This window comes from Trachemys scripta, chromosome 5, assembly GCF_013100865.1.
Source record: "Trachemys scripta elegans isolate TJP31775 chromosome 5, CAS_Tse_1.0, whole genome shotgun sequence".
Lineage (NCBI taxonomy): Eukaryota > Metazoa > Chordata > Testudines > Emydidae > Trachemys > Trachemys scripta.
Genome location: NC_048302.1, coordinates 793,984 through 812,339, shown reverse-complemented (window position 1 = coordinate 812,339; position 18,356 = coordinate 793,984). Strand labels below are relative to the sequence as shown.

At 42.1% G+C, this 18,356-nt stretch overlaps 1 protein-coding gene across 1 annotated transcript in view; it reads right to left on the bottom strand.

Moving 5' to 3' along the window:
- The window catches only part of TNKS (tankyrase), a 291,341-nt gene that overhangs the window by 268,655 nt on the left and 4,330 nt on the right, over positions 1 to 18,356 (bottom strand). Inside the window, exon 2 of the mRNA XM_034770778.1 lies at positions 4,531 to 4,755. Coding sequence (XP_034626669.1) covers positions 4,531 to 4,755 — 225 coding nt within the window. The remainder of the gene's footprint in view (positions 1 to 4,530; positions 4,756 to 18,356) is intronic.

Genomic DNA, 18,356 nt, shown 5'->3' with positions numbered 1-18,356 from the left:
TTATTATGCTCATGTTCCCTCATATTTGGTCTTGCATAGCAAACTAGAAACCTTGGTTCTCCCCATCTTAGCTTTGACAATCACTTCTATGACTTTACAGTGCTCTTCCGTGAATATTTAGTGTTCATCCTTGAATTATAGTAAAATGTTTCTTGCTTGGCTCTTCCTTAAGCAAACGAAATGGTGTTCGATCTTGAATAGCAATACTTGAGAGCAAAATGCTTCTCATTAGCTCTGGGAGCAGAACTCAGACACTAAACATGCGTCTTAGTAATAGATGAGCCAACACAAAGATCTATAAATATCTTTGTTTCGAAATATTGTTTCGAATGCTTGAGTCAATTTGAAAAACACACGCATTCATTAAATGGAGTTAACAGACAAAACTTAACATACATTTGATTACTAAGTAATGAAAACAAATTTTCAATGCCTAGTCATCCCGTAAGAAATGGCCAGCACACGTTCACTTTTGCTAAGTGTTTGCCATCCTCAGGGATCCTTGGTGTTCCAAGATAAAGAGCACAAAGACGACAAAGGGACAGACCAGGTCAGACTACAAGTCATGAGCCAGATTTTTTGAACTAAACAGGTGCACCTTTCCATTCTGTTCTATACAGATTCTTATACTATCTTATTACCATGGTAAACAAGCACCTTCCAGTACCACATTAAGCAACATGACCTACACTTGCCACATATGGTTTGTTCTCTCTCATCCTCTACCTAGGGAGAAAGAAATGTGTGAAGTGTGTGCGCGCACATCTCATGTGTGCACACACTTGTCCAGTTAGATGCAAATAATTTTGATGACAATTAAGCAATATAAAAACTATTTGCAGTAGAAGTGTGCATTTACCATTTTAAAACTATTTAATAACTAAAACCCAGAGACCATTAGCAATCTTCAGATCTATTGTAATGACTATCCAGTTTTTGCTAGTTTTCCAGCTTTTCTATCTTGTAGCTTTTACTGTGGCTCTGAAAGACCACTGTTAATAAATATTCCATGTTTCCTGGCTCATTACACTCTTCAATTACCAGTTTACTCTCCGGCCATATTACAGAAGCTGCATTCTCATGGTAAGGAGGATATGGTCAAAGACATGCAGATGGGAGGAAAAAGAACAAATATGGCAAGTGTCTCCCATTTTAGCATTTGGATGATGTTCAAAATAAACAAGAGCCAAAATGAAGCATGTGGGAAAAAAAGGCAGTGGACAGTTTCTAAAAAGTTAAGTTGCTGGTTTTCAGCAGATATTGTGGAGTTCAACAATAAATTCTCATATGTTGTGCCAGTGTTCGAGACACTGTCAAATCCATGCTTTATAATAAAGCATACCTGACTTGTTTAAGTCTAGTACCTGATACTTTGAGTTGTTCAAGTCCATTTCTTATATAGCAATTATATTAGTAATCTACACTTTGGGTAAAAATAGTTATTATACAGTATACTTAGGCTTGGAAGAAACCATTTTTATGCATGTCAGCATTTTTTGTATAATGCCAGTTGAAGTTTCTTTTTAAGCATTTTTTCTGTTTAAATTTTCACAGTTGTGGGAAATTATGGGGGAGGATGTCAGAATAATTTAATGACAGCATAAGTAAGTTAAATCTTTATAAGCCGTTAAAACAAATTGTCAACATTACGTGTCAAAATATACAAAGTTAAATTAACAAGGCATACCTGTTGTTACTATTCATTCATGAATCCATTCATAAGAAGCCTAATTCAAAAGTCTAAAAAATCATCACTGGATTTTAACAAAAATGTTGCTTGAGAATTTTAATTACCTTTCCTATCTTCAAACTTTGATCATCTAAACATTTGTTGTTGTGTTTATAGTGAAATCAACATTTATCAATAAAAATTAATCCTTCCAAGCCTAAGAATATTGCAGAAATATATTTTCAAGTGGTCTGAATCCTTGCTGTGCCATCAAATATTGCTTAAGGCATGAACAAGACTCCAACCTGTCTATCACAGACTGATATTTGTATGTCCTCTTAACACTCAAGCGTTCTGCCATACATAGAAAATTAAATTATAAATAAATGTATACAAGTCTGCTCTGCAGAGTTATTTACTTACAGGACTTGAAGAGATAGGGCCCATATAAAAATAGGCACAGACGTACTAAAATGGGAAAAACAGACAGGCCAGACACTAAATTGTCTACATTTTGATCAAACTACACCAGAATCATTTCACACACATGTAGAAAAAAGTGTACACTGCAGATTTCTATGGAATCAGTTAAGTCCTTAATATGGCATAAACTAGACTATGACTTTTGAGAAAGACAATGATTCTTGATATAAAGATTTCAAGCGATGGAAAAATCTACCACAACCCTAACCCTAGGCAAATTAGAGGATTGTCTAGACAAATTAGAGGATTCGGCCAAAAGAAATCTGATGAGGTTCAACAAGGACAAGTGCAGAGTCCTGCACTTAGGACGGAAGTATCCCATTCACTGTTACAGACTAGGGACCGAATGGCTAGGAAGCAGTTCTGCAGAAAAGGACCTAGGGGTTACAGTGGATGAGAAGCTGGATATGAGTCGACAGTGTGCCCTTGTTGCCAAGAAGGCTAACGGCATTTTGGGCTGTATAAGTAGGGGCATTGCCAGCAGATCGAGGGACGTGATCGTTCCCCTCTATTCGACATTGGTGAGGCCTCATCTGGAGTACTGTGTCCAGTTTTGGGCCCCACACTACAAGAAGGATGTGGAAACATTGGAAAGAGTCCAGCGGAGGGCAACAAAAATGATTAGGGGTCTGGAGCACATGACTTATGAGGAGAGGCTGAGGGAACTGGGATTGTTTAGTCTGCAGAAGAGAAAAATGAGGGGGGATTTGATAGCTGCTTTCAACTACCTGAAAGGGGGTTCCAAAGAGGATGGATCTAGACTGTTTTCAGTGGTACCAGATGACAGAACAAGGAGTAATGGTCTCAAGTTGCAGTGGGGGAGATTTAGGTTGGATATTAGGAAAAACTTTTTCACTAGGAGGGTGGTGAAGCACTGGAATGGGTTGCCTAGGGAGGCGGTGGTATCTCCTTCCTTGGAAGTTTTTAAGGTCAGGCTTGACAAAGCCCTGGCTAGAATGATTTAGTTGGGAATTGGTCCTGCTTTGAGCAGGGGGTTGGACTAGATGACCTCCTGAGGTCCCTTCCAACCCTGATATTTTATGATTCTAGGCAAAATATTCCCCCGATTAATTACCCTCACTTAAATTTGTTATGCATTCCTGTGCACATCTAGACTCATCTTCCAGCTACTGGATCTTGTCATGCCATTGTCAGCTAAATGAGCTCTCTAGCATCAGGTCTCTTCTTCCTGTGTACCTATTTATGGACCCAATTAAGTCACCTCTGAACCTTCTTTTTAAGGTCTCATTACAAGGCAGGTTTTCCAGTTCTCAAGTCATTCTTGTGGCTCTTCTCTGAACCCTCTCCAGTTTTTCCACCACCCTTTTTGGAATGTTGACTGAGAACTGGACACAGGATTCCCATTAGTGGTCTCATTAGTGCTATATCCACTGGTAATATAACCTCCCTACTAAATTTTTATGTTGACTGTCTTTAAGCAAACACTGGAGGTTTTTCAAAATTGGTCCACATAATAAAATGAAGTGCTCTCAGATTACAACTAAGATCTCAAATTTGTTACCATGATCATTAATATGATGTGGCTACATAATCACGTTTTTTTCCCCTCCGGATCTGAAATACTGACCAGACAATTTCACATGTCTTACTTTAGAAGGAACTTTCAAGCCAGTTTGCACATTTAAAAATTAAAAATAAAGAACTCTGCTTGAAGAAAGTATTACTAAGCAGGCTGAAAATATATAAAAATGAAAGATATTACTGAAGAGTATTTACTATGACCTACATACATTTTAAATGATTGAAATGTTCAATTTTATTTGAAATTACTTTGGCTCTAGGCTAGAGCACATGCTGAAAATATGTAACTGTGCTGAACAACTTTTTCTCGTAACTAGTCCCTCAAAGCTTTCAAACAATAGTAAAATGGTTAGCCTTTCATTTCTTATAACACAGGAAATACCTGTCTTCACAGTTTGAAAAATACCTCAAATGCCAGGGTCAGCCTCAAAAAGCCATGATGTTATCTGAAGTCAAATCTTCCATTTTATTGGCAGAGTTCTCATGTTATGTTTCTGCCAAAATGGTAAATTAACTGCATTAGATTACTCCTCCATCAACATTTAGCTCCTGTGCCAGTTCAGCTTTCCAGACCGCAAGCTCAGAAAACACCGTGTTATGAATCCTGTATGTCACTAAATTTTAGGTTACCATCTCTTTATTTGTTTGGGGGTGGGGGGGGAGAAGAGGGGGAAGAGAAAGAGACACTTCTTAACAAGGAAGAGAAAAGCAACTGGTCCCTTATCTATCAAGTGGAATGGAAACAGTCACTACAATTGCAAGCAATACAAGTTCACTGCAATATTAATGTGTTTGCATTTTTAAGTAAATTGATGCAATTAATGATAAATACTTACCAATACACACATCTATCTTCCCTTTGATAGCAGCTTCATGCAGAGGAGTGTAGTTCCAATTGTCTCTGGCATTTGGATCTGCACCTTGACATAGTAACAGGCTAACCACCTCAGCATGACCAAAGGAACAAGCATTATGAAGGGGTATTAGCCCTCCATCATCACGAGCGTGAACATTGGCTCCTGTCTGCAGCAAGTGTTCTACTACATCCTTCCTTCCAAAACCTATGAGAAGAAAGAAACCTTTGTTAAATGTCTGTCAACACAGAGTCTAGTTAAATATCTATGTGGGCTAAGAAGTATGTTTTAGAGATAGGAACAACCACATGAAAAGTAAATCCATTTTTAAAAGCATTTCAATCGTTTGGTCATAAACACTGAATGTTCAGTACGGTCAAATTTCTCACTTGAAAGATGCACTTAGACTGACAATGGACATATTTAAAATAAATTCAGATAATCAAAAGAATGTCCCCTAAACTCATGTGCTTCCAGAGCCTCTTGCAGAAACAGGTTCTGGAGCACAGAGTCTTACTGCCCTTTGGAGCCCTTTCTGAGAAGACCTTGTAGGCATCACAGCCTTTAGCGCTCTTCATCTGAAGCTGGTGCAATAATCCCATTCTTTTAGATGGGTCCCCTATCTTGGGCAAGGCCTAAATTAAAGATTCAATGAAATGATCAGAGTGAAATAGTAAAAACAAAAACTTTTCCACCTAACCCTATCATCAAAATAAAAGACTATTTATAGTTAAGTGTGTTTCTTTAATATTGGATGAAGGGAGAGATAAGTTCTATGACCACTTCAAAGGTAGAGAAACTGAAGGACCATTAAAAGGTGGCAGTCTAGGCAATGGAGGACCTGAGGGAACTGCAATCATAACTGCCAAGTATGGCTCAGAAGTGTTCCGAGGTTGGGCACAGGACTCATACAATGGGCTCTGTGAAAACAGCATCAAAGGGGAAACAGAGTGCCTTAATACTGAATGCTAATTGAGGATTTTAAACACGTCTTTCTAGAGCTCATCATTACATCACATATCCCAGAATCATGGACAATCAGAAGGTTTGTTCTCTAGAATCCAAGGCACCAATCCAAGTGCACATACACAGGTAGTATGCCCCAGCAAGAAGATAGAAGTTATTATTAGGACCCTCCCAAAGACAACTTAAGAAGGTAAGAGTCAAAATCCTAACCTTTTCCTTCATTTCTCATTGGGGGCAACAGGTCTGGAAACCTCTCTCCTGGGTCATATCCTACTCTTTTTCAATGTTATGATGCCTTTTCAAAGAGCACAACTGACAAAATTTTAATGTGGCTAATGTCAACACTGACTAATCTAGTTACCGCTGTTAGACAAAAAGGAAAGGAAGTGCTGCTGGAGCCTCCCTTGCACATGCAAATTATGACAAGCACCTGGACAAAGCAAAGTTCCTTCCTCAACCCACTCAATCCATAAACTGGAGATCCCACCATCTCCCTCACTCAGTTTTGCCAAGAATTAATGGATTGCATTAAACAATGAAGATTAAAAACAAGAGTCTAATTAGTACTTTTTTAAAGTCCTGTTTCCAGTTCTATCAATGAAGCTTTTTAATTCAGAAAACACATGAGTCAGAGTTGGAATCGTTAAAGAGATAGTTCTCTAGAGACCAATAGACAAAGAAAAATCTTTTGGATAAACAGCTCGAGTTTAAACTGACTTCAGGGCCTTCTTTCTGATCCAGCAAATGGACAGAATCTTCTGTTCAAGGGAGAGCCCGAAACTTTAGGGAAGGGTTAGAAAGACAGACTCCAGCAGGAGTCGGAAGGAGGAAGAATGATCTTAGCATGTGTGTAGGCTTCTTTATTGTTTTTAATGTTTTCTTTGTAATGCTTTCACCTTAAGAATAAATATGCTTGCATAAAAAGGGTCGTGTTAACGCATAGCTGCTGGCAATTACTTTGTTCATAGTCTTTCAAGAGTAAGAAAACACAGATGCCATCCTCATTAAGCAATCTGGTTAGCTGGCAATAATAGTATAGACAGGGAACTGTGCAGCCTGAAGTACCCCCAGAGAAGATGGTGGGAGAAGAGGGAGACAGACGCGCATACACACACACACGCACGCAGGTCTCCACCCAAGAGAGGTGAAAATTAAGCAGCTGGGAGCCTAGAATGGGTACTGTTGCTGCATCACAGAGAGGAATACAGGATCAGTTGCCCTGAACTGAGAGTTTTGTTTAAACCTTAAATCTTTGTGCATCTCCAGAAAGAAAGTTGATCCATCTAGCAATTTACTAAACTTGAGGCTTTAATTCAAAATCTTCCATTTAAAAGACCTTGCACAGATGATCAGGCAAAACATTAAGAAAACTGAACCTTCAACAAGACTTGAAACCAGTGGTTCTCAACCTGTGGCCCTTTACGGCCCAATCAGCACACAGCTACAGCCCACGTGACATCCTCGGGGCCATACAGGTAGTATACAGGTATAGTGTGTGGATGTGACCCACATAACACAGAAAGCTGCATATGCGGCCCACAACAGTAAACAGGTTGCGAACCACTGCTTTAACCAAATTCACCTAGGCAATGAAGTCAGTGGGAGTTGGTAGGTTCTTAGCACTTCTGAAAGTCTAATTACCTATTTAGGTGACTAACTAGGCTTTGTCATTAAGTCTTGTCCCTCATGCTTTCTGCAGGTAAGAGACCAAAGTTATAAAATACTTCAGTATATCCATACCCTTGCATGAAGTAAGAAGAATATGTCTTCTGCAATTAGAGTACTAGCTACATATCAAGTTCTAGTTATATCACTCAGTCAGATAATGCAGTTGTATAATTTCACTTGTCTTACTAAAAAGCAGAAATTTCTATCTAGTTTTGACAGGTATACTAGGTAATGTGGGAGTGTCAGGTTGTTTGGCTGAGCCATTGGCACAACTCGTGGAACATGTGAGCCAAACTGGCTAGTTCTATTTTCTTTTAAACTAACTATAATCTCAGTTTTACTCTGATCACAATTTTCCATAAACTCTGGTTTTCAGTTTTCTAGGAAAGATTTTTATTTCAATTACTTTCACTGCATCTTTTACCGTCTCTCCCACATTACAGATTACTTGCTCTTAGATTTGTGCTAGTCTGTGGTGGGGCGGTGCCCCACCCCCTAAGAAAAAGGCTGGAACAGGCCTTTGAGGCTGTGCAGGCCGGCAGCCAATTAACAGAGGCCTCTTAGGAGCCAATCAGGGCAGGGCAGAGGCAGCGGCAGCCAATCAGGGCTGGGTTAGGCCCTATATAAAGGCTGCCTAGCAGGAGGAAAGGCACTCTCCCCCGACTGCCTAAGGAGGAGGGTTCCTGGGCTGAAAGGTAGCACCTTGGACAGAGCAGTCATAGAATCCTAGAATATCAGGGTTGGAAGGGACCTCAGGAAGTCATCTAGTCCAACTGCCTGCTCAAAGCAGGACCAATCCCCAGACAGATTTTTGCCCCAGATCCCTAAATGGCCCCCTCAAGGACTGAACTCACAACCCTGGGTTTAGCAGACCAATGCTCAAATCACCAAGCTATCCCTCCCCCCGAAGTGCTGGGGAAGGGCAAAAGGAGCTGAGGAGCTCCAGCCAAGGAAAACCACAGGCTGCAGGCCTTGCTACAAAGGGCCGAGCAGGTGCACAGGGCTGAAGGAGAAGCGGCTCAGGGACAAAGTCTGACAAGGGGAGAGAAGGAGGGCAGGGAGTCTGCCGCTAGAGGGTCCCTGGGTCGGGACTCAGAGTAGCAGGTTGGCCTGGGTCCCCCCCTTCCCCCTTGTACTACACCGGGCTGACAAGGAGCGTGGCCTGATACAGACTGTGGTTGGCCCCATGACAAAGGGGCTAGACTGTGAGGCTGCAGCCAGCCACTAGAACAGGTGCAGACAAAGGACTGCTGATAACACCAGAGCAGTGGGCACTGCTGGAGGGCAGTGTCCTGAAGAGGATGCCGCCAAGCGGGGAGCAACGCGGGTCTGGACACCAACAGGAGAGCAGACGACGGATGGGATACCACTTACAGAGGGCGCCCCACAGAGGACAGAGCTAATTCCCAGATGTGCCAGCGGGAGGCGCTGCGGTGGTGAGTCCCAACCCCGTCATAGTCCCAACACTTCTTTAAAAAAGTCTAATAAGAATATGTCCTCAAGAAAATGGAAAAGTACAGCTTATCCGTATCTGAACATTGTCATTATGTTAGATGAAATAGCAAAAATGCACTGAATAAATGTAATCCCATTTTATTACTTTTTAGAGGACCAAACCTAGTTCACATCAGAGCACGTGCACTTCTCCATTTCCAAGCACTCATCTTATTAAGAAAATGGATGTTATTGTCAGAATGGTTTCCGTGGTATGCAGGTACTTCAGGCTAGTTTAATTTGTCTTTCCAGTTAAGCATATTGAGAGCCAGATTTTCCCCTCACACTAGTTTACATCAACACAACTCCACAGACTTAAATGAAGCTAGTCCCAGTTCACAACAGTGTAAAAAGAGAATTAAGCCCACTGGCTGAAAATAAGTGCATTAACTTAACTATATCTAGAAAAAAGAACAGGAGTACTCATGGCACCTTAAAGACTAACAAATTTATTAGAGCATAAGCTTTCGTGGGCTACAGCCCACTTCTTCGGATGCATCGAAGCCCACAAAAGCTTATGCTCTAATAAATTTATTAGTCTCTAAGGTGTCACAAGTACTCTTGTTCTTTTTGCGGATACAGACTAACACAGCTGCTACTCGGAAACCTATATCTAGAAACTGAATCAGACATTTTCAGTGCAGTGTACAAGCTTTCCAGTAAAATTGCAGGTTTCACTAAATAAATAATCTGAGTAAGTTCTATGTTCATGTTCTTGTATTTTCTCATTCTCCTCCTCCACACATTTTAAAACATGATTTTGTTGTACAAAACCACACTACTCAGAGAAATCAAAAAATAGGCCATAGCTGAAGCACAGAATGCTTCATGTCATTAGAAGTTAATACAATTCATACAACTTAAATATTGAGAACGATCAGAGATGTTTAAAATGGAAGTCTGTCGGATCTATTAAATTTGTCCTTGGGATTTTGCCATCTCACAGGCCCTAATCCTGCAACGGGGTCCACTCCATAGGGGCATGAGTCTGCTGATGTGGATTGGCTTCTAGAAGTGTTTTAGCCTCCGCAAAAAGGCATACTTCAAATATTCTTTATCCTCCCACACCATCGGTGCATAGGGCATCCAAATTCCACCATTGATTTCAGTTTGGTGCTGGTCTGTTCTGAGTGTCATACTGATGGATTCGGCTTCTCTCTCTCTTGTTCTGCATAATGCTTCTCTAGGTTACCCTCTTCTCTTTCCAGGTGGTGTCCACATTATTACTTGATGTGGAATTCAGGCTGGTGGCATCCTTAAAGCACGTCTTAAATATGTCCATCATTGTCTGACCATTTTTGATGCTTTTGGTTAGTTTGCTCTCCTTAGAATTTCTGATGTTGCAAGACACTTCCCAGTGAACTCTGAAGACCTTTTCCAGGTTTTTACTTTAGAATGAGTTGCTCTTATCCATTTCTGTTGGAGATTCTCATGACTCTGCTCCACAAAGGAGGACAGACAAATTAAAAATTCATACTTGTATCACTGTCAGCCATGCTACTTTTCCAAATCTTTTCAAGTTTCTGAAAGTTGTTTGCTGCTTTCAATATACATGGCTTGCCATATAGCATGTTGACACCATCTTTACACCTCTCACTCCCTAGACAGGTAAAGTGACTTGCTACTTCTATCAGGGTAGCAGCCGTGTTAGTCTGTATCCTCAAAAAGAACAGGAGTACTTGTGGCACCTTAGAGACTAACAAATTTGTTAGTCTCTAAGGTGCCACAAGTACTCCTGTTCTTTTTGCTACTTCTAGTGTCTCTCCGTCTACTCTGTTGCTTTGGGGACATTGATAGCCATATATTTTGTCTTCCCTTTATTGATGAACTAATAGTTTATATGCCAAAAGCTGGGTTTTTTTGTCCCTTAAGTGATGTGTTGGGAGTTAGAAGCGAGCACCTTCTTTCGAAAACACCCTCTTTGAAAATAAATGTGGCAGCATTAAGACAACACCCAGAAGGAAGCGCCACAGATGACCAACTGACACAGACTGGTATAGATTTGCATGAGAGGGAAGCTGCTATAAACGTGAGGTGTCTTGCAAAGGACCCCAGGTCTCATCTTGTCAATATCAGAGCATCGATCTGAATCAACAGAAGCCCAGCTCCACCTCTCCCCCATCTAACTCACCTGGCCAGTGAAGTTAAGGGGAGCAATTAGTTGGTGGTAACAAGACAGAGTGTGCATGTGAGTGCATGAGAGTAATATATATCATATGCATGATACAGTGTTGATTGACATATGTATTACCAATAAATGTGGCACTTTGCCTTACCCTTTCCCCCCCCCCCCCCCCCCCCCCCCCCGAAAAGATCCTGTGCAGTACTTTAAATACAACAAGATGTCTGCGGGAACTAATAAGGACTGTACCAGGGGAAAGGATTGGGCCCAGACTCAGAAGGAGTCTAGTCTGTGAAAGAAGCTTATTGGAACATCTGAGGGTGAGATTTTACCTATAACCAGTTTCTTGATGTATTAGGCTTAGACTTGCCAAGCAAAATAAAGCAAAAAACACGAGACTTACTTTGTTGTCTATTATTACTTGAAACCATTTAAATCCTACTTTTTATACTTAATAAAATCACTTGTTTATTAATTAACCCATCCAAAGTAAGTGATTAATACCTGGGGGAGCAAACAGCTGTGCATACCTCTCTGTTAGTGTTATAGAATCATAGAATATCAGGGTTGGAAGGGACATCAGGAGGTCATCTAGTCCAACCCCACTGCTCAAAGCAAGACCAATCCCCAGACAGATTTTTGCCCCGGATCCCTAAATGGCTCCTTCAAGAATTGAACTCACAACCCTGCATTTAGCAGGGCAATGCTCAAACCACTGAGCTATCTCCTAGAACTGGAAGGGACCTTGAAAGGTCATCGAGTCCAGCCCCCTGCCTTCACTAGCAGGACCAAGTACTGATTTTGCCCCAGATCACTAAGTGGCCCCCTCAAGGATTGAACTCACAACCCTGGGTTTAGCAGGCCACTGCTCAAACCACTGAGCTATCCCACCCCCCCTATTCTTAAGTATCAGGCAGACTGTGAAGAGCTACAAAGAGACCTTATAGTAAAATTGCCAAAAAGGGCGTCCTTACTAACTGCAATAACTCAGTTATTGCATAGTATCAGAAGGGTAGCCGTATTAGTCTGAATCTGTAAAAAGCAACAGAGGGTCCCGTGGCACCTTTAAGACTAACAGAAGTATTGGAGCATAAGCTTTCGTGGGTGAATGCCCACTTCATCAGACGCAAGTAATGGAAATTTCCAGAGGCAGGTATAAATCAGTATGGAGATAACAAGGTTAGTTCAATCAGGGACGGTGAGGTTCTCTGCTGGCAGTTGAGGTGTGAACACCAAGGGCAGAGAAACTGCTTCTGTAGTTGGATAGCCATTCAAAGTCTGTTTAATCCTGATCTGATGGTGTCAAATTTGCAAATGAACTGGAGCTCAGCAGTTTCTCTTTGGAGTCTGGTCCTGAAGTTTGTTTGCTATAAGATGGCTACCTTTACATCTGCTATTGTGTGGCCAGGGAGGTTGAAGTGTTCTCCTACAGGTTTTTGTATACTGACATTCCTGATATGACTTGTGTCCATTTATCCTCTTGCGTAGTGACTGTCCAGTTTGGCCAATGTACATAGCAGAGGAGCATTGCTGGCACATGATGGCATATATAACATTGGTGGACGTGCAGGTGAATGGGCCGGTGATGTTGTAGCTGATCTGGTTAGGTCCTGTGATGGTGTCGCTGGTGTAGATATGTGGGCAGAGTTGGCATCGAGGTTTGTTGCATGGGTTGGCTCCTGAGTTAGAGTTGTTATGGTGAGGTGGGTGGTTGCTGGTGAGAATATGCTTAAGGTTGGCGGGTTGTCTGTGGGCGAGGACTGGCCTGCCTCCCAAGGTCTGTGAAAGTGAGGGATCGTTGTCCAGATCTACAACCCATCCTGGCTCCAGTTCATTTGCAAATTTGACACCATCAGATCAGGATTAAACAAAGACTGTGAATGGCTATCCAACTACAGAAGCAGTTTCTCCTCCCTTGATGTTCACACCTCAACTGCTAGCAGAGCACATCACCCTCCCTGATAGAGCTAACCTTGTTATCTCCATACTGATTTATACCTGCCTCTGGAAATTTCCATTACTTGTGTCTGATGAAGGGGGCATTCACCCACGAAAGCTTATGCTCCAATACTTCTGTTAGTCTTAAAGGTGCCACAGGACCCTCAGTTATTGCATAACTCAGTGCTTGCAAAAATCATGTGCAACATCATCCTGGAACATAGTAAGAAACAGAACTCCAACTTAGAGAAGGAAGCAGGTTTTAGACCTCTGAATCATATCTCAGACATATTTTAGAACAAATTCTGGAGTGGCAGGTGTGATGGGTTCAGTTACAGGGACCCCTGATGTGCTGAATTTACCTCTGAGCCTGTTTTCCCTGCCAGCTTGGGATTTCAGAATCCTTTCTTGTTGAGCCAGACACGCTAGCCTGCTGCAACACAGACTCAGGTCTGGTCCACGCCCCCAAAGCTGAAGACTTTAACCAAAAACTTCACAGTAGGTCACCTATCTTCAGCACCCAGACACCCAGTTCCCAATGGGATCCAAACCGCAAATAAATCCATAAAAAGAACAGGAGTACTAGTCTCTAAGGTGCCACAAGTACGCCTGTTCTTTTTGCGGATACAGACTAACACGGCTGCTACTCTGAAACAAATAAATCCATTTTACTCTGTATAAAGCTTATACAGGGTAAACTCAAATTGTCTGCCCTCTATAATACTGATAGATATGCACAGCTGTTTGCTCCCCAGGTCCATTTCATATCTTAAGACTTAAAAAGAAAACTTCAGAAAGTTATCATGAAAATTCACCTGCCCAGGCACCGAGTCTACTCACCCATCCTTACCACAATAGTGGTATCCTATTACCTATTCCATCAAAACAAGTCACTCAGCCCAAACAAAGTGTTGCAATACTGATCTAAAAGGTTTCGACTGTTTGGCCTTCTTTGGCACAAAGAGGCAGCCTTAAAAAGTAAGGTTTCAGAGTAGCAGCTGTGTTAACTTACTTTTTGCAGATACAGACTAACACGGCTAGAAGTAAACCCTCTAATAAGAACAGAATCACTATAGCGTCTTCATTAATTTGTGAAAGCGCACTTACAAAAGGGTGGGGGGGAGGGGAAGAGTAGGTCTCATCTTCAAGCTATTTCAGTTTTAGAAGAGAAACTTCTTTTCCTTGATCTTCAGAGAAACAGAATTACAAAGTACCTTCTGGCAAAATTTTTCACTACTCCTTGTCATGCACCAGGGAGCTGAAATCCAGCACTCCAAGTTCTTCAGGCTTTTAGATCCAAGCACAGCTATAGCAGGTAAGAACATGTGATATCCCCTAAAGGTAGGGATGCACTACCCTTGAATCCTTACAGTCATAAAAACAGCCATACTGCATCAGACCAAAGGTCCATCTAGCCCAGTATCCTGTCTTCCAACCGTGACCAATGCCAGGTGCTTCAGAGGGAATGAAGAGAACAGTTAATCAAGTGATCCATCCCTTCACCCATTCCCAGCTTCTGGCAAACAGAGGCGAAGGACACCATCCCTCCCAATCCTGGCTAATAGTCATTGATGGACCTATCCTCCATGAATTTATCTAGTCCTTTTTTTAACCCTGTTGCTGGCCTTCAGAAAATCTTCTGGCAAAGGGACGGGGGTGCACAGATAGCTCAGTGGTTTGACCGCTGGCCTGCTAAACCCAGGGTTGAGTGTTCAATCCTTGAGAGGGCCATTTAGGGATCTGGCGCAAAAATCTGTCAGGGACAGTACTTGATCCTGCTAGTGAAGGCAGGGGACTGGACTCAATGACCTTTCATCCCTTCCAGCTCTATGAGAGAGGTATATTTCCATATATTTATATTTAAAGAGTTCCACAGGTTGACTGTGTGCTGTGTCACTTCATAACAGAGCAGAAAATAAAGACTTTCCAAAAAAAAAAAAAACCTTAATGCCTACACTGCAATAAAACAGTGTAAAATTAACCAGCTCCTCTCAACATTGTTTACCACCAAACTCCAAGGAAATTTCTAAAGGAGGTCTCTCCAGAGCAGCAGAGAATCAAGGTATTTTTCCTTTCTCTGAAGACACCATTTCTGCTGGATTTCTACTCTTCAAAGGGAACTATCTTGGTGAATGTTTAAGAAAGCAAGCATTACAACTCTGACAAACAGTAAGAATAGGGCCAATGGCAACAAAGTTAATGCTAAATATAGAAGAAGGGTAAGAAGACACCTCCATAAATGGTACTTTTATAGCCCGTAAGTTGCATCCAAAAGCAAAATACTACAGCATGGCCAACTCAAAAATACTGATCACCAAAAAGATATTCCAGATGGCAGGAGTATTTGAGCACCACTGCTTCAGAAACAGACCAAACCCAAGCCAAGCAATCATGCTTTGTAGAGTATACAGAGTGAAGACTACCCGGCTATTTTTCCTATGTCTGAAATCAAAACCCCCATTAGGCAATGAATTGAATGAGTCTTGTTATGGCCAGCCATTTGACATGGTCTTTTAGTGACAGCACTGCCAAAAAAAAGATGATGAATAGAAATAAAGTTGGGTGGACTTTAAGCACTTGAATCCACCTAAAACACAGCCCCAGTCACTGATCATGTGGGATAAGGCCCCATCAGAATGGGTACATGGATGTGGTAAGAATGCTGGCAGAACAACACTCATTGGGATGAAACTACCACCATTTTAGAGAGGAATCTCACATGAGTCTGTAGCACTACCTTACCCTTGTAAATATTCAATACTAGATGGATCGCTGCAGCCTGTAATTCATTCATATTACATGTTAAAGTCAGTGCCTCTACAAAAATGGCCTCCCCCACCTAAGAAGTTTGAGCTCCCAGTTAAAGTGGCTCAAAAAGTAGCTTTCAGCTCCACATTAATATCCCATCATACAAATAATGGAGGCTTTCAAATGAATCATGTCCTTAGAAAGTTTGTTTCCGTTAAGATTTTGAAAATCCAATTGTGAAAAGATTCAAATATCAACCTTAACTCTGCCCTACTATCACCGTGTACCATCCTAGCAAGTAAAAGCCCTCATCAGTTGCCATGAAGAACTTTGCTTTAATTCCTATAGTTAACAGAGCAAAGTTCTCTGCACGTTATACAAAAGATTTCAGCAAGTTCTTGTGTTCTGGGAAATTGTTAGACAGTGAAGTACCTTAGAGTGACCAAAGCAGCAACATGAATGGGTACAGCAGTATCTCCTATGATGGTCTACTGACTTGGTTGATTTTAGGGAAAGTGTGATGAGCAGACAAACTGACAGCTCTGTGCTGAGAGAGAGGAAAGGAGGCTGCCATGAAAGAGTCACACAATACATCTCCTTTATGGAAGTTGGAGCAAAATAAAAGCTCCCCCTGCTCAAATTTATGTGATACTTTGACCGTCTCCAGATCATTCATTCTATCCACAATGGCTAAAAGGGAATTCTTTGGGCTGTATACAAACAGGATTTCCAGCTCAATTACAAGAATGAATAGTACAGGTACAGTGGGGTTTTCAGTTGATGAGTGGCAAGTAATATTAGATTCATAGATAAGGCCAGAAGGGACCATTGTGATCATCTAATCTGACCATCTGTATAACAGAGGCCAGAGCACTTCCCTGAATTAGTTTGATTTACAGAACATCTTTTAGGAAAACATCCAATCTCAAAAAGCAGCTGTATGTGGCCCATACTAAGGGAAGAATGAGGAGGGAAGAAACCACTTGTAAAAATTTCAAGTCTGTTTTTACATATTACATCTCAGTCAGAACCAGCACACTATTTACCACCAAAACACATTGTAAGTGTTCCCAAACAAAAGGGATACACATTTTCACAACCTCCCCTACACCTACTCTAAAGCTTTCATTTAAAAAAAAAAAAAAAAATGAAGTCTCTAGACCAGGGGTGGGCAAACATTTTGGCCCGAGGGCCACATCTGGGTATGGAAATTGTATGGCGGGCCATGAATGCTCATGAAATTGGGGGTTGGGGTGCAGGCTCTGGGGTGGGGCTGAGGAGTTGGGGGTGCAGGAGGGTGCACCGGGCTGGGACCAAGGGGTTCGGAGGGCGGTAAGGGCTGGGGCAAGGGGTTGGGGCATGGAAGTGGGTTGGGGGGCAGGCTTCAGGCAGTGCTTACCTCAATCAGCTCCCAGAAACATCGGCATATCCCCCCCTCTGGCTCCTATGTGGAAGCACGGCCAGGTGGCTCTGTGCACTGCCCTGAGCGCAGGAACCGCCCCTGAAGCTCCCATTGGCTGTGGTTCCTGGCCAATGGGAGCTGCAGAGGCGGCGCTTGGGGTGGGGGCAGCATGCGGAGCCCCCTGGCTCCCGCTACGTGTAGGAGCTGGAGTGGGGACATGCCGCTGCGTGGGGCAAGACCCCAACCCTGCTCCCTGGCCAGAGCAGGGCAAGCCCGGACCCCGCTTCCCGGTGGGAGCTCAAGGGCCGGATTAAAATGTCTGGAGGGCCGGATGTGGCCCGTGGGCCATAGTTTGGTCTAGAGCAGAGGTGGGCATCTTGCTGCAAAAAAATATAACCTTCAAAACATAAGCCTGTCACTAGGCTTACAAATTTGGCATCTGATTTTAGAAGTTAAACAAAAAGCAGAAGGAATAATCTAAGAAAAATCCAGTCCTTGCCAGCTATTCTTTCTCTACCTTCTGGCAGCCAGAATCTTCACCCTCCCCACTAATGGAGGCAGAGAACACAGGCAAATAAAATTCACCTTCACTCCCACATGCACTCCTCTTGAATATCTGCTTGTGAAATTCAACAGCCCACTTAATAGGCCCCCAGCCAGCCCCTTAGCCACCACTGCTGCTCCCCCCTACAAATGCATACTCCCCTTTCAGGGAGATGAAGTTCCTCAAACGGTGAGTGGGAAGAAGAGCATCTCCTGTCCATGAAGATGTCCATAGTCCCAAAAGAGGCAGCTCCAGAAAGAAATGTTCCCTGTGCTATCTGAATAAGGAAATAAATGTGACTCCTTACTCACCATCCATCCTCCTGATGTGTCGGAAAGACTCCACCATCCAGATACAGCCTAAAAAGTCACTTTTACCCTATTGATTGCTGATGAAAGGAGCTGTTAAACTCATCTCAAGCCTCTAAAGATAGTTTTGCTGATTAAACAAGCTGATATATTAAACTTAATTGCTTCAACAGTGTATCTTGAGTTTTGCAAATAATTGCTCCAGAGTATTGTGCAATCTTTGCACTAGAGAGAGAAAGAAAAAAAGCATTTTGATTCCTAATGTTCTTTTCTCAGGAGCTATTTTTCTTCTCTTTCCCTTATAACAGAGAAAGATTTGTGAACCTAAAAACTTCATAAAGTTAAAAAACACTGATAATGCTTTTTACTAAAAAACCTGAAGCCAAAAGACTACTATTGTAATAAATTAATTCTTCTAAATTAGTCACTGTTGCTAAAGAAGCAATGTCTGAATTTGAACAGTCAACAGGACTGTGAAGGGGGGGAGGGGAGAGAGCAGGGACGGGACAAAAGACCAAGGCCCAGAAAAAAATGACTGGAAAATGGAGCCTTATCAACAGCCAGAGGCAAAATCCATATACAAGTGACTGCAGGTTGGGTTTTGGATTTGGTTTTTTT